At 39.1% G+C, this 25,146-nt stretch overlaps 1 protein-coding gene across 3 annotated transcripts in view; it reads right to left on the bottom strand.

The window, feature by feature from the left end:
- The window catches only part of arhgap23b (Rho GTPase activating protein 23b), a 573,311-nt gene extending 560,842 nt beyond the window's left edge, over positions 1 to 12,469 (bottom strand). For 2 of the 3 annotated variants that reach the window (XM_084435165.1, XM_084435167.1), the window contains exon 1: positions 12,011 to 12,469. In XM_084435165.1, the coding sequence (XP_084291291.1) occupies positions 12,011 to 12,037 (27 nt within the window). In that variant the 5' untranslated portion in view covers positions 12,038 to 12,469. The remainder of the gene's footprint in view (positions 1 to 12,010) is intronic. The other variant, XM_084435166.1, reaches the window with a different exon arrangement.
- Between the last annotated feature and the right edge of the window lie 12,677 nt (positions 12,470 to 25,146).

The following is a 25,146-nucleotide window of genomic DNA, read 5'->3' as shown; positions in this document are numbered from 1 at the left end:
AAATCATTTGTGTCTCTAACGAGAGCTGTCTCGGTACTAAGGTACGGTCTAAATCCGGACTGAAAATCCTCGCAGACAGGGGCGATTCTAGGATTTTCATTTTAGGGGGGCTCAGCCCCCAATGAGGGTATGATTTTATAAAAAAAAAAGTTAGTTTATGGTCTAATGCTCATTATTAACTAGTTTCATTCATTCATCCAATAACATGCATATGGCAGGGTTTTATAATCACTGAGGTCCTGAATGTCAGGTATTTAGGGGGGTTTCGGGGAGATTTTGATTTCTCTGATCTACATATGTGCATTTTAAGATGTTTTGAAGGCCAAACAAATTGGATAACAATAGCTTTAAAACCATGTGCCGGCAGCTGTTTTTTTCCCTCACCTCATCAGCATCACACTCTTTTTCTCTTTGTTTTTATCTTGCTCTGTCTTTTCCCCTACTAAAGCTGAGCTTTGACTGATATAGGCTTTTCATTTTTGTCTGTCAGTGAAGAAAGTAAACATAGGGTCAACTGATAAGACAGTTCTCAGACAAAGCTACCAGGAAAGCTAGGTAACTAAGTTTATTAAATTCATTCACAATATGTACACATTCATTATTAATCTAGGCCTAATATATGGCCGTAGGCAGGGCTTTATAATCAAAGAGGTCATAAATTTGAAGTTGTTATGGGGTTAAACGTTTTTATTTCTCTGATATGTGCATTTCAAGACGTTTGAAGGCCAAAAAAGTATAAGAAATAGATTTTAAACCTGCCCTCTCCTCATCTCCATTACTCTGTCTTTTTCTCTCAGTCTCCTGATCTTGCCCTGTCTCTTCCCCTCCTAAAGCTGAACTTTTTTAATTTACTTAAGGCTACAAATTGTATTATTAATTCTCAACATGTACACATTCATTATTAATCTTGTGCCTATGAGAACGGCTTTGTTAATGTTTCTTGTCCCCTCACAATGACATAATTACACGTTATATAGGCCTATTTTCAGCTCAAAATGGCGAAATTAGACAAAAGTTTATTAGTTTTCTAATTATTTTTGTCATTCGTTTAACATTTATGACCTAAAAAACTGTCAAATATAAAATGTTTAGTTTAGCTACTTATTCTTAACTCGCACTTGACCGTAAACTGAAGCGTCAGTCGTGCTGCTAAAATTCGCGCTCGGATGAGAAACCGAACCGTCCTGTGTTGCTCCCAATGCTCTAGTAACATTACATTATGTAAACTGTAATGCATTTATGACAAAGAACTGCACCGATGCAGATGTAATATCATAGCAATCTATCAATAAATGCACTCACAACACACCTTGTAGTAGCCTACTCTCTGATGTTCGCTCTGCTGCGTCGCCCCTGCAGATTGAAAAATGCGCTAAATCCAAGCAGACTCAGATAAGGGGAGGAGCCGAAACTTGACGCGGCTGGAGCCCCCCTAAAAAGGGCCTAGTGACGCCCCTGCTCGCAGATATCATTTCTTTCAAGAAAGGAACACAGTTGTGAGGATACTGCTTTTTCTAATATCTTTGACAGAAAAGGCAGATTCGAGATCGGCCTGTAATTGACTAATTCTGTATGATCAAGTTGCGTTTTTTTAACAAACGGTCTAATCATAGCCAGCTTAAAGGTTTTTGGTACGTATCCTAGAGACAAAGACGAATTAATGATATTAAGAAGAGGATCTATGACCTCTGGGAGCATCTCTTTCAGTAGCTTAGTCGGTATAGGGTCTAACATACAAGTTGTCGATTTAGATGAATTAACAACATGATAATTCTTCCTCTCCTATAGCAATAAATGAATCAAATTTTTCCTCAGGGAGACTAAAATGCACTCCCTGATGCGATACTGTAGTAGACGGTTGCATCCTTATAATTTTGTCCCTGATATTATCAATCTTATAAGTGAAGAAGTTCATAAAGTCATTACTGCTGTGTTGCTTGGAAACTTCTGGGCTTGAAGCTTTCTTTTTCGTTAGTTTAGCCACTGTTTCAAATAAATACCTAGGATTATGTTTATTTTCTTCTAATAGGGTTGAAAAATAAGCAGATCTAGCAGCTTTTAAAGCCTCTCTGTAAGTAATCGAGCTCTCCTTCCATGAAATCGGAAATACCTCTAGTTTTGTTTTCTTCCAGTTGCGCTCCATTTTTCTGGCTGCTCTCTTAAGGGCCCGGGTGTGCTCGTTGTACCACGGCGTTGGACTATTTTCTTTAATCTTCTTTAAGCGCAACGGAGCAACTGTGTCTAAAGTGCTGGAAAAGAGAGAGTTAAAAGTTTCTGTTGCAATATCAAGTTCTTCTAAGCTATCCGGGATGCTGAGATGATGAAAGTGATTAGGAAGATTATTGATAAAGCAATCTTTAGTGGCAGAAGGGATAGGTCTAACATATTTATAACACAGAGTTGGCTTTGCAGCCTTGGCTAAATATAAGTTACATGAGACTAGATAATGATCTGAGATGTCATCGCTCTGCTGCAGAATTTCAATGGCATCAACATCTATTCCATGTGATAATATTAGATCTAGAGTATGATTACGACAATGAGTTGGTCCTGACACGTGTTGTCTAACTCCAATTGAGTTTACAATGTCTTTAAATGCCAATCCCAATGCATCTTTTTCATTATCTATGTGTATATTAAAATCACCAACAATTAGTACTTTATCTGCAGTCAATATTAATTCTGATAGAAAGTCCGCAAATTCTTTGATAAAATCTTTATGGTGCCCTGGTGGCCTGTATACAGTAGCCAGCACAAATCTCAAGCGTGATTTATCGTTTACACTATATATTTTTACATTAAGCACCAACACTTCAAAAGAAGTATATATAAAACTTGATGTCTTAGTGGTTTTGAAAATATTACTATAAATTACAGCAACACCTCCCCCTTTGCGTTTCAGACGAGGTTCATGTTTATAACTGTAATCTTGTGGGGTTGACTCATTTAAAGTAATGTAATCGTTTGGTTTTAGCCAGGTTTCTGTCAAACACAGCACATCTAGGTTATTATCTGAAATCATATCATTAACAATGAGTGCTTTTGGAGTAAGGAATCGAATATTCAGCAACCCAAGCTTTATCATTTGCTCGTCTGTATTATATCTGTTTTTTATTTGTTGCACATCAATTAAATTTTTAACCTTAGATGGGTTTGTATGTTTTTTGGATTTCCAAATTCAGGGAACAGACACAGTCTCTATATGATGATATCTAGGTGAAAGAGGCTCTATGTGATGGGATTTATCTGACCTTGGTGACGCGAGGCCGCTAGCAGACAGTCGGTTAAGCCAGTCTGTCTGCTTCCTGACCTGGAAGCAGACAGAGTCAGCTAGATCCGGGCCATATCCAGATCAGATGGAGGACCTGCGCCTAGACACGACCACAACGCATCCCTGAATAGACTCTCCCCTGTGAAGGCCTCATCGACACGACAGCCATCGGTCACAAATATGAAATGAGAAGAACCCAATGTCTAATCTGCTCCAAACATCACAGTTTGATAAGAGTCCTGGCCTGAAGACATCTACATGCCAAAGTTCAGTTAAAGGCTTAGCACCATCTATTGGCAACAGGAACTGACATGTTTAACACTGTGATGCACTCCTAGCATCATATTAAAATATTCCAGCAAGTGCTAAACATGCTAGCAACATGATAGAAACATGTTAAACCATGCTAGCAACTTTTATCTAAATATTAAAGTAGGTTATTGATACTATGAAACAGGAAGCTGTTGTAACTTACACATACAATCTGCCCTAAACTTCACATTTGTTAAGGTGCTTAGGCAACTATTAACTCTCTTTTCCACTGTCAGGCCAGTGCGAGCCAGGGCTTTCAATGGGCCGAGCTGGGTTAATAGCCTTGGACCTGTAGTACTGAGGCCAAAACAATGCGTTTCCACCGTTGAGCCAGAAGCTCCGCAGCACTTTACTAAAACTTGCCTCTCTGGAACAACGTCACATCATCGTGGGTTCCATCATTGCACCAACAAATGGAAGTTTTGTCAGAAAACTATTCAGAAAGAAATCACTGGAAACTAGCGAGATTGCAAAACAAACATGATAAAAGGAACAGTTTGTTGGCATTTTTGTTATTTACTTAAAGATTTAAAACCCAAGCATCAATGTTTTACCACAGTTATACAATATTAAGTGATACATTGATCATAATTAATTAATTTGTGTCAAGATTACACATTAGTTAGACAAAAATAAAGTGGTATTTACCATTATATAGGACACACGTACTTATTCAGTCTCGTCTGTTTCTGTTTGTTTGTAGTCACAGGGCAGTATGTTTGATCATTTAAAAAAAATCTCCACCAAAAATATGACCTGAGGAGCTAATCTAGACTAGATTAGATGCATTATTACTGTAATGCATTACTAGCTGGTTGTCCTGCATCCTCAATAGCAAGCTACAATTAATACAAAATGCAGCCGCTAGAGTTCTTACTAGGTCAATAAAATATGATCATATAACGCCAATTTTATCATCTCTACACTGGCTACCTATTAAGTTCCATATCAATTACAAAGTATTGCTACTAAGGCCCTAAACGGTTTAGCTCCTGTGAATTTAACTGACCTTCTATCAGCCTACAATCCATCACGTTCTTTAAGATCATGAAACTCTGGGCTTCTGGTAGTACCTAGGATATCTAAGTCCACTAAAGGAGGGACAGCGTTTTCATATTTGGTTCCTAAACTCTGGAATAGCCTTCCTGATAATGTTCAGAATACATAATTAGCTAACTGTGATTGTATATACATTTCTGAAATACATAACTTGGACACAGTCACGTCTGATAACAGATCACTCTAAATTGTAATGTAGACATGCATTTTCTGTAAAGCGCTATACAACTGTGGATTGAATTTAATTGAAGGATCATGTGACACTGAAGACTGGAGTAATGATGCTATGATAATGTTTAGCACGCTTAGTCTTTTGTATACTTGATGGTGTTTTTAGCCCCCAATGGCTCCTTAGAGGCAGCTAACCCTAACCTCAACCTTAAACCTACCCATCCCCTCGCTGCCTGGAAGGCGCCGTTGGGGGCTAAAAACACCAAACACCCTTTTGTATCGCATATAAATATGTCTGCCTTATATGGTGATCAGAATACACATCAGAGTTTTGAGCTAAAATGATTGGTCTTGAAAAGTCTTTAATGCTGATCTTAGCTGGTATATGAAATCATCTGCTGCGCTGCCGTCTCCTGACTCAGGTAAACTCCGCCTCTGTTCATGACTACTCCTCAAGCCCAAGCTCATTTGAGCTAGATGCAAACAAATATCTTTCTTTATTGTGCTCCATTAAACATTGTCTCAAATGGCTTCTTGTGGCTGTCCCTTGTTCACAAACACATACACACAAAGTCCAAATCTTGTAGACACAGCATACGACTATAATCCACCTTGCACGCTACTCTGAGGTACGGTCAAAAAGTTATGAAATTAGGCACACTGATAGAGGACAGTCTGAACTGTGGCCATAGCAAATTGTCAAATTTGTCCAAATTTGCACTCACGGTTATGTTAATAACTTTTGAATTCCTTGCCTCAAGATGATTTGATTGACAATTCGTCATTTTCCATCCTACTTTTAACCTACTTACCTAAAAACCTACTTTTTCTAACTTTTCACCAAAATTGGCTCAGATCATCTTCAGATCATGCTGGTAAAAAGTTGTTAAAAGCTTTTTGATAAACCCAACCATTCTAGAATTCTAGAATAATGCGAATTTGACCAAGAGCACAACAAATTGGATGCATGGCTTTATCTCCATAATGCTTTAGTGTATTGAGAGGAGTCCTGGTATATGTCATCACAAGCATGACCTGAGGCAACATGCAGCGTTTTGGCACAGCGACATCTACTGGTCAGGAGATATGAAAAAGGGCTATTTTTGATTATAACTTCTAAAAGGTTTGCCAAAAAATCATAAAACTGGTCTCTTTTGATTCAGCAAAAGAGCATACCAAATCGAATGATATCCAATTTTCCCATATTGGCCATTTTGTGCGTTGTTAATTTTGAATTTTGTCAGTTATTGCTGTATTTGATAACGCATTAGTGTATCCAAGCACTGAACGTGCTCAAAGTGTTTCAGAACAACACCGCTTTCTGGTCAAAATTTATAATGAAATTTAAAAAAATGATAATAGCTTTTGATTAATTTAACCTGTTCTAATAAAATGGGTCTTAAAAGATTCCTTGAGTCATTCCCGAGGAGCATGACACCAATTATGCCATTTCTGTCAGGACCACTATCGTCAAATACGATTGACAATTAGCATACAGTTTGGATTGGTGGTATGGTTCCTTTCTGGGCGAGAACTCCCTGCGCATCCATGCAGCCTAGCATGGATAAGAGCAGGGAGAGCAGCAATAACCCCCCTTGGGGTAAACAGAACATAACCAACATGAATGTATGCAAATATATTTAATTTAAGATTTTAAAGTTTAAATTAACATATTAACATAACAAGTTTAAATAAATTAACATAATTCGATAATTTATTCTGATTCAAGGGGAATCAGAATGGCAAATCCTGACCGGGACGAGAGGAGGAGCTGGGGATGGAGAAGGGTAATTAGCTCCTGAGAACCGCGACAGCTGCTGATAATACTGAAGGAGCTTATATATGTATACGGTGATAGGCGTCGTATTCCTACAGATAGATGTGGACTCCCTATAGCTGACTCTCAGCTGATGCGAGCTTGACGTGACCTGCCAGAACTAACGCTACGCTTGATATTTGGTCAAACTTGTTGTCTGTCAATTAGAATTTCTTTGAAAACCTACTTTTTCAAACTCCTAGACTGTTATCCAAACCATTCTCAAATAATGCATCAACAAAATTGATGGCATGGTGTCATGCTGATTCTGAGGCTGTAACACTGCAACACTTTGCCATATTGACCACACAACATCAATTTGGTAACAATGCCATCTATTGAATAAGCAATTTAATCATCTTGCATGTGATTGTATTATTTATTTTTCAGCCATTTTGACTAAAATAATCTAAAAACATCTTTACTTATTGTTGCAGTTTTTCTGAAGCCATGCTTGCATGTCTCATTGTTGCTTTTTGTGCTTGGCCCTGATAATTGCATATATTTTCATTTGTGTCTTTTTCTATCGTATTTAGTTGTGCCACTACTGGTATATATATATATATTTTTTTTTTTACTTGCATATATACAGTATATATATATGTATGCAAAAAAAATTGATTAACTACTATAAATGTAAAAAATATATATATATATACTGTATATTATATCTATATATTTTTTTTTACTTTTTTTTTTTTTTTTGGTATAGAAACGTCTTAGTTACGTATGTAACCCTCATTCCCTGAAGGAGGGAACGGAGACGTAGTCGACAAGTCGACTGATTGGGATCACGCTAGGGAGCCTGTCATCTTTGAGTATTGTAAAAACGAGCCAATGGACATTGGCGTGCGTGAATTGCATCACATACCCCGCCCCGCAGAGCGGGTATAATGCGGAAGTGAATGCACGCACCAGTTGTTTTTCGCTGAGGAGCGAGCGGGCCCCGGTCAGCGGTGGTACAGCAATAGTGGCTGGGGGACTACGTCTCCGTTCCCTCCTTCAGGGAACGAGGGTTACATACGTAACCAAGTTACATACGTAACGTAGTCGACGTGTCGACTGATTGGGATCCCTACTAAGATGCTACTAGTGCTGCCACCTTCCAGTGCCTAGACAAAAGCCTCCTGATCTTCCCGCATATTGAGGCGGATTTAGGACAGAGCTTAGGCCAGGAAAGTCACTGCTGTTCCACAGGACCTCTGGGAAGCGTACCTTCATTGGAAGGCGTACCCTGCGGAAGCCACATCCTGCCCGAAGGAACAGAGAAAAGTCAGGGCTGGGTCTGCCTCCTCCGGGTGCTGTTTTAAGGGAGAGGCAGGAACCTTGGGCACATATCCAGGCTGGGGGCTCACATTAGTGAGAATTAGAACCCCGAACCCAGGCACGATTCGTTGACCGAAAATGTGTGCAGGTTCCCTACCTTCTTGATAGAGCAAGCAAGCAGGAGAACTGTTTCTTTAAAAACAGATTTTTAACTCAGCTACCTATAGTGCTCAGGGGAGGTCTCAGAGTGCAGTAGCACTGGAGATAGGTCCCAAGAAGGTATAGAGGGGGCGCAAGGAAAATTTCATCTCCTTGCACCGCTCAGGAACCTAACGATCAAGTTGTACTTCCTATATCTCAACCACATCCTGATGTGCTTTAAGGGCAACATCATTTTGAGGGTGGAGCGGAACAGCCATGCTCCGACCCATCTTCTGCAGGAAGGAAGCACAGAAGTGATCGAACACTCTCGGGGGTCCTCTCGTGAGAAGAACACCAACAACAAACAGGTTCTACTTCAGATCGTAAGTAAGCCTCAACTTTAGAGGGAACTCCCAGAAGTAATAGTATCTACATTCTTTCAGAGGTAGATAGCTGAACCACCGCAACAGAACCTGGATTTCTCTGGTTCGGTGCGGGTGCCAACGGTGCCCCATCCTTGAGAAGTCTCAGAGGAATGAGTTAGGAAGGCTGTCTAGGGAACGAGGTCCTAGTTGGGCCATTACGGAGCAACTAAAAGAACCTGATCCTTCTTACCTGACTTAACACAGTGATGTGCAAGAGGGCTCACTGGGGAATTAACACATTTTGCGTAGGCCCTGGCGTCAGCTGCAAGCCGGTGTCTCTGTGTTTAAGGGAGTAAACAACTGGCAAGGGGACACATGGGCGGCACGATTGAGCAGGCCAGAATTTAAAGGAAGAAGCGACCTCAGAAGCTTCTGACTCCATAGAAGGAGGTGGCGGGCGAGTTGTGACATATGAGGGAAGCGTATGAGCAACAGTCGCTGTACTGGGCAGTGCATCTTGCTGAGCAGCGGCATCGAGTAAGGAAACTGCTAACAAATCGAGGCAATTGAATGCCAATGCAGTGTGAGGTATGCCCAAGCCCTCCTTACTGCATGCACGTTATACGTGGCCCCTGAGCTAGTGTTTTGTAGTCACTTGTTCTAGGAGCGATTAGCCCGGAGAAACAAATGGTCTGAACACTGCTGAGAGTTTGGCAGCATACCAGGTGTTGTTAACACACGGAGCGTGCTGCTCTGCCACAGCCACCTAGGGACTTGGTCATGAAGTCAGTGCTGAAGCGGCCATCATATGGAGGAAACCGATAATATGCGGCTGCGTCTACCATATGCCCCAGGAGCCTCTGAAGGTGGGACCCTCTCACTTTTAAGCACCGACCGGACACATTCCAGTTGAGAAACGTGTAAACCAAGTCCACCTCCGACCTGGAAAAAAGCTCCTCAGTCCATGGACGTGTTACTCTTCTCCAGTTGACCTGAAAACCCAACTGACCATGTAGCACTCTAAGGGAGGGACTTGTACTGAGACTTGGATACACAGGATTGCCCATGTTTGCGGATGAGTGGATATCTGAAGTATGCATCCTTCAGGTCCCACGCTGCAGACCATTCATGGGGATGAGCATTAGTAATGCGTATTGTGTTGTAACTTGAACAGAGGCTTGAAAAAGGGCCCGAATCAAGCACACAGATCCGTGATGGTCTAACTCACTATAGTTTGAGTACAACGAAGAACAGGCCTCACTTGGAAGCCTATCTTCATATCGGCTGGAGTAACGGCTTGATCGCAGCCTTCGCCACTAGGAAGCGACGACCGCACACACGGAAGATACAATTCGAAACACAGATGTGTAACAAATAGTGCTGAACATGGGCGGGTACCGGACGAACTGAATCGTCCTAGCCAAGTCTGATGATACAAGAACCGGCTGAGTCGGTCAGAAGCACCTTTCAGTGCTACAACAGACCAACACAGGGGGCCCAAGGTATCAGAGACGTACTCAGAGTGAGGCAGCGGGCTACAGAACAGGGACCCAGCTCGGAAGGCCCGAAGGCGGCCTGAAGCAGGGTCTGAGTGATTAACACCTGTCTCTAGTTTTTATAGTGGCAGAGAGTGCGTGAGAAGGCATGACCGGGTCCTTGAACGCACTCAATGCCAGCTAATGAAGCCGAGTCTGTTGGTACGGGGGAACCACTGGATCAGCCAGGAGCACCGTGTAGTGCTACAACTGAGCGATGCAGGGGAACCACGGATACCACAGAATTCTAGGCAAAAAAACGGGACCCAGCTCGGAAGGCCCGAAGCAGGGTCTGAGTGTGTAGTGTCAAGTCAAGTACATGAAGTGTACCGACGTCTTTCCGTGGTTAAAACAACATTCCATCTTATGTTCATTCATGTTTATTTGATGCTATAAACTAGAAGGAAGAGATGATCGGTTCTCGAGCAGCTTTAACTGATCGATCTGTCAGACACATTAAAGAGACACAAAATGGTATTTATAGTTTAAATTTCTTTAAAAAGTGACTAAATTTGAAAGGTGAGACTTTGTTTCATACTCTGTGAATTCTCACAGAATCACAATTGAATTCATATCTTGCTACTCAGTCAGAATCTTATTAACCTGGAGTCCCAGTCTGTCACAATAATCATATAGGCTATGTGATGTTTTAGGCCTATTGGCAGACATCCATTTAAAATGTAGGCAATGGCTAATAAAGAACCTTTTTTTCCAAATCCACTTCAGTTTCTCAGCTTGCACTCTAGTAACATTTGTGTGGTCCAGGTAGCTTTGCATTAAAAATGGTTGTCATTCGCAAGGCTACTTTTACTTTTATACTTTAAGTAAATTTCCAAGCCTGTACTTAGTTAGATTTACTTGAGCAAAGAAGTTAAATCAGTACTTCTACTTTTACCAGAGTATTTTTTAACACAAGTATCTGTACTTCTACTTGAGTACGGGAAGTGAGTACTTTTGACATCTCTGCTTCCATATTATACCCGCGCTGCGGTGCGGGTGATGCGATTCACGCACACCAATGTCAATTGGCTCGTTTTTACAATACTCGAAGATGACAGGCTTCCTAGCGTGATCCCAATCAGTCGACATGTCGACTACGACGAATGTGACCGACTGAAAGGGAACTGGTATCAAGAATTGAGAAATTTTCACTGGTATGTAAAAAACTGGTGTCATAACCTTATTTCACATGGGTCAAAAACCAAGAAAACTATTTTATTTTGTGGGCTAGTAGAAAAAATGCTATAGCCTAGTTAAAAGGTACAGCTGAACATGACATTTATTATAATGAGTTTATGTGAGGGTTGTTTTAATTGAAGTTTACTTAAAAATGTGATTACAGTTTTTTTTTTTAAATAAAGCCTATTAAATATAAAAAAAAGTTAAATGGCTATAATTACTAATTTCATCCAGAATAATAATAACAATAATAAATCCATTTAATAGAGACATTAGTAGCAGCCTTGGCATTTGTTGATACTGGCCTCCATTCATAGTACTTAGCAAAAAGATGTCATTAAACAAATATTTAATATATTACAAGTGTAATTATGCTCAGCTCTGAAATAATTGTTCTTTATGACTGCAATCCCTAAATGATTTTTGAAAAGCCTTATCCACTAATAATGAACAATTGGAAAAGTCATGGAAATTCATTAGGCAAATGGTTTAGACTACTCTTAACACATACACATAAATGCACAGCAGTACAAATCTAGAATAGTAGGGTATCTGTGAATATGATCCCCACTCCTGAACCAATTTTTCATAAAATCCACATATAGACAATCTGATATTCAAACAGCCATTAAAGCGCAATAGTGACTCCTGCAGAGTTGTCAAACACGCACATACAGATTCAACATTTATTATCTTCCATCCTACACCTCTCCCACACTGTTGCTCTTCTGAGCTTCTGCAGGGTTTGCCGGCATAGCACAGGGGGACTTATAAATATTAATGTTACAAACTCCCAGCATGCTGTATCTGATAAGATATTTGATTAAAGCAGATAGTTTGCATGCATCTCTCTCGCAGAGAATAAAAAAAGTTGTGAGATCTATATGCGACTCACCCTCAGCAATCTCCTCACCTGAGCCATGTCTTCAGTGAGTGTTCCCCAGACTCCTAGTACTTGACATGGCACTGCTCATCAGCCATACTTCTCAGACATCTTTTACACTCGCTCCAGGACATGAGACACAATCTGACGTGCCTCACTAGAAAAAACACAATCCCTTGTGTGTCTCCTCTCCTCTCGTCTCTCTCTCACTCTTCTTTGCTGAAGTAGTGTATTCACTGATGTCTAGGAAAGCACAGATCTCCCCTCCACATCAGCGCTTTCTCCTCCTCCCTGCTGTTACTTATTCACTCAGCCAAAAAGAGAGGTGCATGATCCTCCCATCCTTCTGGGTTCGTGAAGACCGTAAATGTCCACTCTTTCGCACACTCCTCCGTTTACCCTTGCATTCACTGTGTGTAAGCTGGGCTCATCTCTCTGCCTGCCTCTCCCTCCTCTGTGTCCCCTCCTTCCCCCCTTCCCCTTAACCACCCCTCCCCCTGCCTTCCTCCTATCCTCTGCCTCTACACAAACACACAGTGAATTACAGGCTGTGAGCAGGGGATCAGAAGGATAGTAAGGAAATAGGTCATGTGACTTCAGATAGAGTGTGCTGGTTCTTCCAGCAGCTGTCACATCCATGGAGAGATTTGTCACCATTGACAACCAACAGTGTGTTTCTGCCATATGTCTCCTGTCGTCATCTTATTGGTCTGCCACCAGCCAATCCTGTCCTTTGTCTAAGGACCATGGGAAATGTAGTGTTTTGGGTTTTAATTTTTTGTCCACACATTTGTATTTCTTTATTTTTTGAACATGAATCCATTATTGCAAACAGGCATAAATCCACACTCAAATATACATTTGGAGCAGGCACAGGCTCTCAAGACATCCTCCAACATTTCCCTTAAACTGTACTGTGGGAAAATCCCAACCCTCAAGAACAGGAAGCTCGCTCCTGTTGTGGCCCTGGTGTTTCCCTAATCTCAGATTCCTGTAACTTTTTCTGAATTGCAATAGTATTTCCCCTTTTTCTCTGGACAATGCAATACCCTGTTTAGAAAAACACAACAATAGCTATAACCTCCCTCATACCTGAATAAGAACACAATCTCCCTAGACTATCAATCATTGCAACATTTTATCTTAAACCAATCCTGAAGAAAGAATCAGTGGTCAAACTTTAGTTGATGAGACCTTTTTAAAGTCAAGTCATCTTCATTTATATAGCACTTTTAGCAATGTAGATTGTTCCAAAGCGGTTTTACAGAGATACAAGGATAGTTTAAAGTAACAGAGATTGTTTTGGCTTTATAGCAGTTCTTGAATAAAGTTATTTTCCAGCTAAAGTTAATTTGATTGATTCACTTCCTTCACAACGATCATTAGTTATTAACTTAGGGGCCACTAACACGACACCGTTTTGACAGGAAACTCTACACAGACTTTAAACGAAAAACCTGTGAGAACGCTGATGGCATGCACATGCGTATTATGAGTTCAGTCTATTGGTATGCGCGTTTGAATATATGTGCGCAGGTTTGTAATTCCCTACAAACCAAGCCTTAAAAAACTACTTGTCTGGCCTTAACATTTTTGATGCAGAATTTTATCACTTCGGGGTAGATACGCGAACCGAATTTTCCCGACAACACTTTATCTGTAGAGTGAAATGGAAGAACACAAATGAAGCCTCTTACAGAGTAAATCGCCCCTGGTTTCCTCTTCAATGCAAAGAGCAAAAAATAAGAGTAAAGCAAAATCACATTAAACAAGAAAACAATACTACGAAGAAAACATACCTGATATAAAAGAACACAAAAGCAGCCTCTTACAGAGTGAATCACCCTTGTTTTCTATAAAATAAATATGATGTAGGCCTACACTTGTCAGCAGGTGATTACCTTATCACATATTTAGCCAAAGACAAAAATATAACTCAAAAAGGGTCAAATGACCCAAAAAACAAAACAAAAAAAAAACCTTAAAGTAAAATAACATTATACAGATAAATTGGAATGAAGATATAGATATAAAACCAACAATTACAATAAAGATTAATTAAGATTATCAGGAGCCAAATGATACTCTACCTCTTCAATGCAGTTACAATGCAAAGAAAAGAGGAGGAGACAGAACAGGAGATTATGTTGGCTCATGATGACGTCACAACAATTAAAGGGGAAAGTGACATTTCAATCAGGCAGGTATATCAGGTGTATGTAAATTAACAATTTTGTGTGAATTCTAATAAACAATACATATATTTAAGAGTGTAATTTATGTACCTGTTACACTAGCTCAGTAGAGCATGGTGCTAGGAACAGGGTCATGGGTTCAGTGCTCAGGGAATGCATGAACTGATAAAATGTATAACCTAATTGCAGATTAATTTGCTTTATGTAACAATGTCTACCAAATGCGTGAAGGTTAATGTAATTTTGATGGATATAATTATCTGTCTTGTAACATGGTGACATCTACTGGCTAGATGCAGAAACTAAGAGGAGGAGGAGTAATAGTGAGTTAGGCTACTCTGTCTGTTATTTTATTATTATTTTGTAACACCTCCTTTCTTTTAAAGATGTACTCTGAGGGGGTTCAACAGATTTTTGACATGTAATAAATATCTTCACAAAACAAATGATCATTTAAACTTATTTTATTTTCTCCACCAGTGACTAATACATGTGCCAAACAGACAATAGAAATAAACTGCAAAGCAATCTCAAAGGTCTTTGTCTCTTCAATAATGAGTCAATGAGATGAAGTAAACTTATCGTTTGAATGCTCTGTCTTTGATAAGTTGAAGTGATGATGAAGATGAAATGAGTTACAAATCCACAAGAATATTTGAGTGCGATGCAATGGTTGTAATCTTATAATCCACAAGGTGAGAAAAGATCATAGACAACAGCGTTCGATGAATCGTTGTCCTCAGTGCCACGCTCTGACCATGTGCAAAGCCATGTGTTGTAGCCTCGTTGCCAGCATGGACTGCACTTGAATTCACTGTCACTTGTATTCAATCAGTGCTCCCAAAAGAACATGTGTAAATTAAAAGTCCTTTCTAGAAAGAAATCAAATAACTAGCATCAGTGATCTTATGAAACAAACAACAATTCAAATATATAAACCAATCCATACTCACAGTTGAGCAGAAACTCAAAGAGTTCTCAACCAAGGACTTTAGAAGAGCAAGAAGGTAGCATGAGTTCAACCATTAGATTTCCCCATAGACAATATATAAACTGGACACAGCGACCCCATTGGATTCAACGGAGAAAAGTGAAGTCAATTAGAAGTTCTCACTTCCTGATGGCTGACCGTACTGCGCAGACTCAAACTGAGCTTGACGACGTAGATGTGACGTGAGCAACCCGTCTGTCTTCTAGTAGCTGTGCCAAGAGAAATCTGAATCATTCCCTTCCGAAACTTGCAGAGACGGAGAGTGTGAGTAGGAGGTGTCCATGAGCTAGGAGCAGGAGAAACTTTTGCTAAGTATTCTGATTAATTATTTTGTAATTTTGCCTCCACGTCCCCCCGATTGCCCGCGAGCTTCTCCTCCTGTCCATACGGTAATCTCTCTACTGTGCGACAGAGTCTCGCGTGGTTATGACACAATCGTTAGCCTATTTTTACAAAATCTGCTTCTACGGGCCATAACGTAAGATACAAGGTAATGGAGCCTTTTATACATTTTCGTGTTTCTTTAGAAATAAATAATGGACAAATGGAGTCTTTAAACACCTCAGATGCAAAGTTATTCACTGTCAAAGTGACGCCAAAATGAATGGGAGTCAATGGAATGCTAACAGCAGGTGGGGGTCTGCTAATCAATGGCTAATCAATATTTTACGAAACATTGGCCCCCTGGATTTCCCTCTACCAAACGAACTGACTTACTCTATGGTAGCTGAGTTTATATGTCCTCCAGGCAATAGCGCCCTCACACTGCTTCACACACTGTGTCTCAAACACATCCCACAAGGGCATCAACAAGAGTAACTAAAATACAATAATACAAAAAGTAATGATTAGACCGTTACAATTTACATACCATTATAATATTTAGGTCTATTAAGGTTTTGAATTATATATATATATATATATATATATATACTGTGTATATATATATATATATATACTGTGTATATATATATATATATATATATATATATATATATATATATATATATATATATTATAATGAACTTTAGATAAATTAAAAAACTTGAAAAAACATTTGCCGTGGTGGCATCTAACTGAAATAAATAAGTTATAGGCCTTAGATATTATGGGGTTAGAATTGTTGCATTATTCCAAATAAATAGATTCAGATTCACAAATTAATGTAAAGAGATCCACAAAAATTTATCAAATTCACAAATAAATATATTAAGATCCACAAATAAATGTAAAGAGCAATCATGACCAATCATAGAACACTCTTGCTCCAACCAATCACTATTTTCTTTACAATCAGGGCGGTCTTGCGCTGAAATAACTTTGCTCAAATAACTTTGCTCATTCAGCTGCATCAAAGTCCCTTTCAAGGAAAAACTGTTCACTCCATGGCCATATTTGCAACGCCTTCGGGCAGCTATTTCGGGCATCCAAGAACAAGTCCTATATTTGAATGGGGGAATCCTGAAATCTCAAAAACTGCTTGCCAAACTCACAATTACATAACAGATATTAACTGTCCCATAAATGTTGTTTCTTACGCTCAAATAGCGTTAAAAAAAGCTTATTTAAAAAAAATGCGCATGTGCTCTAACTAACCTCCTTAAGTTTCTCTTATTTATCTATAGTCTTTGTCTGTATTGACTCTAATAGAAAGTATAAGCCCCATAAACTTGGTACAGTAAAAGATGTTTAAAATTTAGATTCCGTTAGACCATTAGACTGCATCAAGCCATGCCACAGTATTATGAGACTTTGAAAATGCCAGAGAAACCAGAAGATTGTTTTATTATTGCGAGATGAGAGGGTCTGCCTCTTACCATTGGGAAAAGCTTAAACGGCTAACTTGGATCACATGAGGCACTTCAGGCTATCAGTGTTCAGAGTTTTATCACAGTCAGTTACAGTTTACGTTGCACAGTTTCTTGTGGATTAGCACATTCGTCTTGTGAATAATGTTCTATATTTAGTGTTGTATCGCTAGTAAACGTACAGTAGGACTGCATGTTTGTGGAATGTGCTTTACTGAGCGGTAAAAAGAGTGCAAATATAATACAATATTTATAATTAAATTATTAATTTCCTCTTTATTCATTAAAATGCATTATATCAGCATCACAGTGCATGGCAGTCATAGTCATTCAAGTCTTATTATAATTGGTAAAACCTGAAAACCAAAGAAAGAAAACATCGATTTAACACAATATCGTTTACAATATCAATATCGAAGACAAAATAGTCACTCAATATTACACAATGCCTGTTATTAAATACTACTACACTGTAAAAAGTGAACATGTGCAGTTATTGCTTTAAGGAGGTATTTCTACCTGATTCTACTTTTTAATTAAAAAGTTTTTACCAATTAAAATTCTGTTGTTGTGACCTAATTCAATCAGGTTTATGTAACATAAAACAAGGGATGCTGTTTTAACTTAATTGAGTTACATTGACCCAGTTCATCCTGAGTTTTATTGGAAATTGCACCAAACCTATAGAGGGTAGTATAGTCGTGACTCATGTCAGCTACAGAAATTGTTTGCCTCTTGTTCAGATGAATAAAATACATTAATTCAAATGTAATGAAAAAAAAAAAATGATGACATTTTATTAAAAAAATTATTATTAAAAAAATAAATAAAAATGTTAATTAAATAAATGTATTACTAACTGGGCTGCATTTCCAAAAAGCATCGTAAGCCAAAGTGGGTTGTAGAACCATTGCCACCAATGGTCTCTATGACTGATCAACTTAGCTCATGATGCTTTTGAGAAATGCAGCCCTGGGCAGTGGATCTGTAGTTCCCATGCTTTGCAAGGGACTGCATTAGGAGAGTAATTTTAGGGATTAAGTGTTATTTTATGTGTTTTTCAGTAAAGGGAATTCTGCTGCCATTGTGCTGAAGAATAGCGCTTGTGCTTAGGCTGTGGGCACTCAGTGTTCTATGCTTAGTACTATTAGTACTGTCACCTGTCTTTTCTTAGTGTTTTTTTATATAGATTGTGTATAATGATGAATACCACTGCTTGTTTGAAAATTAAGCCTGAAAATGTATTTAAAAATCAGGTTGGACTAAAATAAACCAGCTAAAATGTGTCGATCCAACTAAATAGATTTATTTTCAACGCACTTATGTCTTCAATTAAAATAAGTAAGGGTAATGAATTATTGTTTTTATGTATTTACATCAAGGTGGAAAAGGGCTTTTATCATATAAAACAAAACTCAAATCAAACTTACTTTTCAAATCAGACTCACATCAAACTTACTTTTCCAGCACTTTAGACACAGTTGCTCCTTTGTGCTTAAAGAAGATTAAAGAAAATAGTCCAACGCCATGGTACAACGAGCACACTCAGGCCCTTAAGAGAGCAACCAGAAAAATGGAGCGCAACTGGAAGAAAACAAAACTAGAGTTTTAATGCCGTCACATGCTGACAAAACTAGCCCCCAGTGGTAGCTGAAGAGGCTGCAGGAGGAGGAGGAGGAGGAGGAGGGTTGCCACCCTGGCTGCCTGTCAAGCTGGCTCTGCCCAAACTCCTTGCCCTGCCGGCGCCGCCCAAGCTCGCTGCCCTGCCAACACTGCCCAAGCTCCTTGCCCTGCCAGCGCCTACCAAGCTCCTTGCCCTGCCAGCGCCGCCCAAGCTCCTTGCCCTGCCGGCTCCGCCCATGCTGCCTGTCATGCTGGCTCAGCTCAAACTCCTGGAGGCTGTCCCTGAGCAGCCCGCTGTCGTCCCTGAGCAGCCCGCTCTCACAGAAACGGCCAAGGAGGCCACCTCAGAGCCGCCTGAGTATCTTGCCTTGCCAGCTCTGCCTGCCCTTTCGACTCTGTCCTTGTTGTCTGCCCTGCCGGCACCACCCTTGCTGCTAGTCGTCCCAGCTCTGCCAAAACTCCCTGCACCACCCTGGCCCTCTGCCAGGACTCTAGCCCTGCCTGAGCCTCCCTGGCTCAACCCTCCCGTCCCTCCCTGGTCTCTGCTAAAGACTGACTGACTGACTGACTGACTGACTGACTGACTGACTCACTCACTCACTCACTCACTCACTCACTCACTCACTCACTCACTCACTCTCTCTCTCTCTCTCTCTCTCTCTCTCACTCACTCACTCACGCTCTCTCTCTCTCTCACTCACTCTCTCTCTCTCTCTCTCTCTCTCTCACTCACTCACTCACTCACTCACTCTCTCTCACTCTCACTCTCTCTCTCTCTCTCTCACTCACTCACTCACTCACTCACGCTCTCTCTCTCTCTCTCACTCACTCTCTCTCTCTCTCTCACTCACTCACTCACTCACTCTCTCTCACTCTCACTCTCTCTCTCTCTCACTCTCTCTCTCTCTCTCTCTCTCTCTCTCACTCACTCACTCACTCACTCACTCTCACTCTCTCTCTCTCACTCACTCACTCACTCTCTCTCTCTCTCTCTCTCTCTCTCTCTCTCTCTCTCTCTCTCTCTCTCGTGCGCATGCGTGAGCGTCTGTTGAGTGAGCGTCTGTTGAGTGAGCGAGCGTGGAGAACGTGTGGTGAGTTTGAATGAGTTTTCTGCCCGCTGTGGCCTTTTTTTCTTAGTTGAATATCGTTATTTTTTGACGTTTAATCTGTATTGAGTAGATAAAACAATATAGTTTTTTTTTCTGGCCGTTGATTATCAGTATATCACCGAGGGCATGGCGGCCCAAGGTGTTGACTCACTTGATTCATTAACACGGCGTCACGGGGTTAAAGTGACGGCCGCAGCAAGTGTGGAAGATTGTGTCTTAGCTATCGGTGAGATTGTTGGACATAAGAGTATTTTAGCAGCGTCAAGAATGAGCAATGCGGTTGTTTGTTTTTTGAACACTGTTGAAAAGGCCAATAATGTTGTTGAAAGAGGAGTTGTAATTCGTGGTCTTTTTACACCGGTGCTTTCTCTTTCAACACCTGCGAGGAAAGTTATTTTGTCTAATATTCCACCTTTTATCAAAGATGAAGCTTTGGTTAAAGAATTGTCACGTTTCGGGAAGCTAGTTGCTCCTGTGAAAAAGATCGCGATCGGGAGTAAATCGGACTTAATCAAACATGTGGTGTCTTTTAGGAGATTCACTTATATGATTTTGAGTGAGAACAGAACTGAACTGAATTTAAATCTGAAATTCAGAGTTGATGATTTTGACTATACTGTCTATGTATCCACTGACACTACAATGAAGTGTTTTGGATGTGGAAAAACGGGGCATTTGGCTCGTGCTTGTCCCGAAAATACACGTACAAGGCAGGACATGATAGATGAGAGTGTGGTGCAAGATGTGGAAAGTGTTGCTGGAACATCTGTGTCAGTACCTGTGATTTCAGTAAACCTACCTGTAAACTCAGCAACTGTGAATTCAGCACAGTGTGTCAAAGACACAATTAACAAAGTTGCCTGTGAACAAACAGTTGAAACTGTTGTTAAAACTATGATGGTAGTGAAAGATTCGGATTTGACTGATAAGGGTCAGGCACAGTCAAATGTAAGCTTGCTTCAAGAAGCTAATGTGATTTTTGAAGAATTGATGGACACACAAAGCAGTTCAACGAATTGTTTATCTGATATAGAGTCTGTATCAGACAGTGTAAATATGTGTGAAGACATAGATCAAGCTGTCTTTAAAACTCCTCTAAAAAGGAGAAACAACGATAAAGAAAGAGTTTCAAAACAAGCAAGAAAAGATCAGAAAAATGATACAGATAATATTGAAAGTGAAAGTGAATTGTCTGATTCTAGTGCTTCAAGTTGTTCACAAAGCGAGTGGATATGTAATGATTACAGTGCTGAAGAAATTAAGAAGTTTTTAAAAGTAACAAAAAATCAGAGAGGAGTACAGGTTGCTGATTTTTTCCCAGACCTGAAACGGTTTGCAGAAAGTACTAAGAATCTGATGAGTGAAGGTTCCTTTCTGGATAAAGAAGTATATCGACTGAAAAAATTTGTTACAAAAATCCAAAACCAGCTGAATAATGATGATAAAGTGGCATAGATCCTTTGCCTTGAGTGGCTGTGTGTTTCTGTATAGATTATTTTTTGTAAGTTTCTTTTTTTCTTTACACATGGCAGATATCCGTATAGCATCTTTAAATGTGAACGGAGCCAGAGATGATGTAAAGAGAATGCAAGTGCATGAAACAATAAGGCAGAAACAACTTGATGTTCTTTTTTTACAAGAAACACACAGTGATGATAGAAATGCTACAGACTGGATAAAAGAATGGAATGGTCATATATTTCTAAGTCATAAAACTTCACGTAGTGGAGGAGTTGCCATCATGTTTGCAAAGAAGTTTACTCCATGCTCTTTTAAGATAGAAGAAATAGTGAAGGGGAGACTTTTAAAAATTCAAGCTTTTTTTGAAAAATATGTTTTGGTTTTTATTTGTGTGTATGCTCCCACTTTTCCAATAGAGAGAGTTGCTTTTTTAGATATTCTATGCTCAACTTTAGATAAATGTAATAGCGAAGAGTATTTATTTCTTGGTGGTGATTTTAATTGTGTTGAACAAAATATTGATCGTAATCATATAGAGCCACATATGCCTTCTCGTAAGCGGCTTTGTGAAATAATAGAAAGAAACGATCTATGTGATGTCTGGAGAAGCATAAACGGAGATTTACGGCAATATACATGGGCTCATGCACACGAAAATCTATTGTCTTTAGCAAGACTAGATAGATTTTACAGTTTTAAACACCATCACAGTGTTTTTAAGAGCTGTATAATAAATCCGGTTGGTTTTTCAGACCACAGTTTAGTTATTTGCAGTGTTTTCTTCAATTCTGTCTCACCAAGGAGTGCGTATTGGCATTTTAACACTGCTTTGATAAATGATGCCTTTTTTAAAGAGACTTTTGATTTTTTTTGGAAAAATTTTAAAAATGAAAAAGTTTCTTTTTCTTCTCTGCAGAGTTGGTGGGATTTTGGCAAGACTCAAATCAAGGTTTTTTGTCAACAGTATACTCAAAATATCACAAAGGAGACCGCTAAGTCAATAAGAGTTTTAGAAGCTGAAATTCTTAATCTTCAAGATATGGCACAATTAAGTGAAAATCAAGCGTATGTCGATTCTCTTTTTTTAAAGAAGACTGCTTTATCTGACCTACAAGAGATGAAGGCACAGGGGGCGCTGGTCAGATCGCGTTTTAAAACCATAGAACAGATGGATGTACCATCGAAATATTTCTTTGGTTTAGAAAAAAAGAATGGCCAGAAACGTTTTATTCATTCATTACTTTCTGAGTCTGGATCTTTGTTGTCAGACTCTAAGGAAATAAGAGAAAGAGCAGTTTGTTTTTATGAAAAACTTTACAAGTCTGAATATAAAGAAGATAAAGACTTAGAGAAGGCTTTTTTTGGACAATTACCAAAAATGTCAAAAAAAGCAAATATAGCACTTTCAAAGCCTATTGGCCTGGAAGAATTGTTTAAAGCTCTTCAAAGTATGGACAATGGTAAAGTTCCTGGATTAGATGGAATCCCGATTGAGTTTTACAAAAGTTTTTGGTCTGTTATAGGAGAAGATTTGTTATTAGTTCTTAATGACAGTTTAACAAAAGGACAATTGCCAATAAGTTGTAGAAGAGCGGTCTTGACCCTTTTGCCTAAGAAAGGTAATTTAAGTGATATAAAAAATTGGAGACCCGTGTCCTTATTGTGTTGTGATTATAAACTGTTATCTAAAGTACTAGCTACCCGTTTGGGTGAGTTTTTAGATGAAGTCATTCATCCTGACCAGTCATATTGTGTGCCTGGTAGGTCAATTTTTGACAACATTCATTTAATCAGAGATTTGTTTGATGTAACTAAAATGTTTGGTCTTGACATAGGCTTGATTTCCTTAGATCAAGAAAAAGCGTTTGATCGCGTCGAACACAACTATTTGTGGAAGACGCTTCAGGCTTTTGGTTTTAACTCAGATTTTTTATCTTATGTTAAGATCCTATATTGTGATATTGAGAGTATTCTGAAGATTAATGGTGGCTTATGTGCTCCTTTCAAAGTGGGTCGAGGAGTACGACAAGGCTGTTCACTCTCAGGGTTATTATACACCCTTGCAATAGAACCACTTTTAAGTGTTTTAAGGAGAGTTCTAGAAGGAGTGTCTCTACAGAATTGTAAGATTCCTCTGTGTCTGTCTGCATATGCAGATGATGTAGTGGTGATGATTAATAAACAAAGTGATGTTGATGTATTACTTGAGACACTAAAAAATTTTGGATCAATTTCATCTGCAAGAATTAATTGGAATAAAAGTGAGGCAGTTTTGATGGGAGAGTGGAAATGTAGAGCACTACCAAATCTTCCAGGAGGTCTATGCTGGACAAGAGATGGTTTGAGATACTTGGGAGTTTTTTTAGGAAATGAGACAGTATCTCAAAAAAACTGGATCGGAACTGTTGAAAAGCTTAAGAGCCGACTTGAAAAATGGAAATGGCTTGTACCAAATTTATCATACAGAGGACGTACTTTGGTGATTAATAATTTGGTGGCTTCCTCTTTGTGGCACCGGATGGCCTGCATTGACCCACCAGCTTATTTACTTGCAAAGATCCAGTCTGTTTTATTGGACTTTTTTTGGGACAAGTTACACTGGATACCGCACAATATCTTGTATGTAAAAAAAGAAGAAGGGGGTCAAGGACTCATACATGTACAAAGCAGGACTGCGGCCTTTCGGCTACAATTCATACAACGCTTGCTTACCAGCTCAGAGAACATGGCCTGGAAGTCAGTGGCCTGTGTTATACTTCAGTCCGTTGATGAACTCTGTTTAAGCGAAAATTTATTTTTGATGGATCCAAAGAGAATCAGAACAACGGAGCTTCCTGTTTTTTATAGAAATCTGTTTAAAGTTTGGGACCTTTTTAAAGTGAAAAGAACTGAGACAGATTCTCTTTTTTGGTTACTCGAAGAACCCATGATTTATGGTGCTCGTCTGGATATCTCACATGCATGTGGATTATCAAATGGTGCTCTTATTAAATCCAAAATTGTAACACTGGGGCGTTTAATTAATGTGACTGGTCCCTGTTTTAAAAATGTGGAAAATGTGGCTGCCTTATTAGGTATTAAATCAGTTCGAATTGTTGAAAGATTTCTTCAGAATTTACAGTCTGTATTTACAGCGAAAGAGTTGAACATGCTTGGAAACTGTTTTGCTAAGAAACTTCTGCCTAGCGATAAAGATGCTTTTCCAAAGTGTTTTTTGTCCCCAAATATAGGGGAAAATTCTGGAGTTTTTTTGGAAAATGTATCCGATATGGATTTATATAAAGTTGGGGGAAAAGTTTTTTACAATGCTTGTGTAAAAGTTTTCAACAAAAAAGGGTTGCATGAAAGAGTTGATTCACCTTGGCGCACTATTCTTGAAGTTGATGAAAATGTAAAACCAGAGTGGAGGGCACTTTATAAGCCACCATTAACAAAAAGAATTGGAGATTTACAATGGAGAATTATACACGGTATAATTGCTGTTAATTCTTTTATTTCTATTTTAAATCCAAATGTTAATCAAGAGTGCCCTTTTTGTTCTCAAAGAGAAACAGTTTTTCACATGTTTATGTACTGCTCAAGACTTAAGCCTTTATTTGACTTGTTGAAGGATATTTTCATTTGTTTTGATGAGAAATTTACTGTAACAGTTTTTATTTTTGGTTTTAAATATACCAGAAGAAGACAAGATGAATGCCAATTGATTAATTTTATTGTAGGCAAGGCAAAAATGGCAGTATATGTTAGCAGAAAGAGGAAAATTGAACAAAAAGGTGATTATGATGTTGTGATGATGTTCAGAGCCATGATCAAAGCTAGACTGCTAATTGATTTTTATTTTTATAAAGCTACTAACTGTCTAGAAGCGTTTGAAAAGATATGGTGTCATAGAGGGGCATTGTGTTCTGTTATGGACAGTGAAATTGATTTTTCATATTTTCTATAAACATGATGTGATTTA

Source organism: Rutilus rutilus, assembly GCF_951802725.1.
Source record: "Rutilus rutilus genome assembly, chromosome: 16".
NCBI lineage: Eukaryota > Metazoa > Chordata > Actinopteri > Cypriniformes > Leuciscidae > Rutilus > Rutilus rutilus.
Note: the sequence above shows the minus strand (reverse complement) of the source record. Positions and strands in the feature narration are given on the sequence as shown.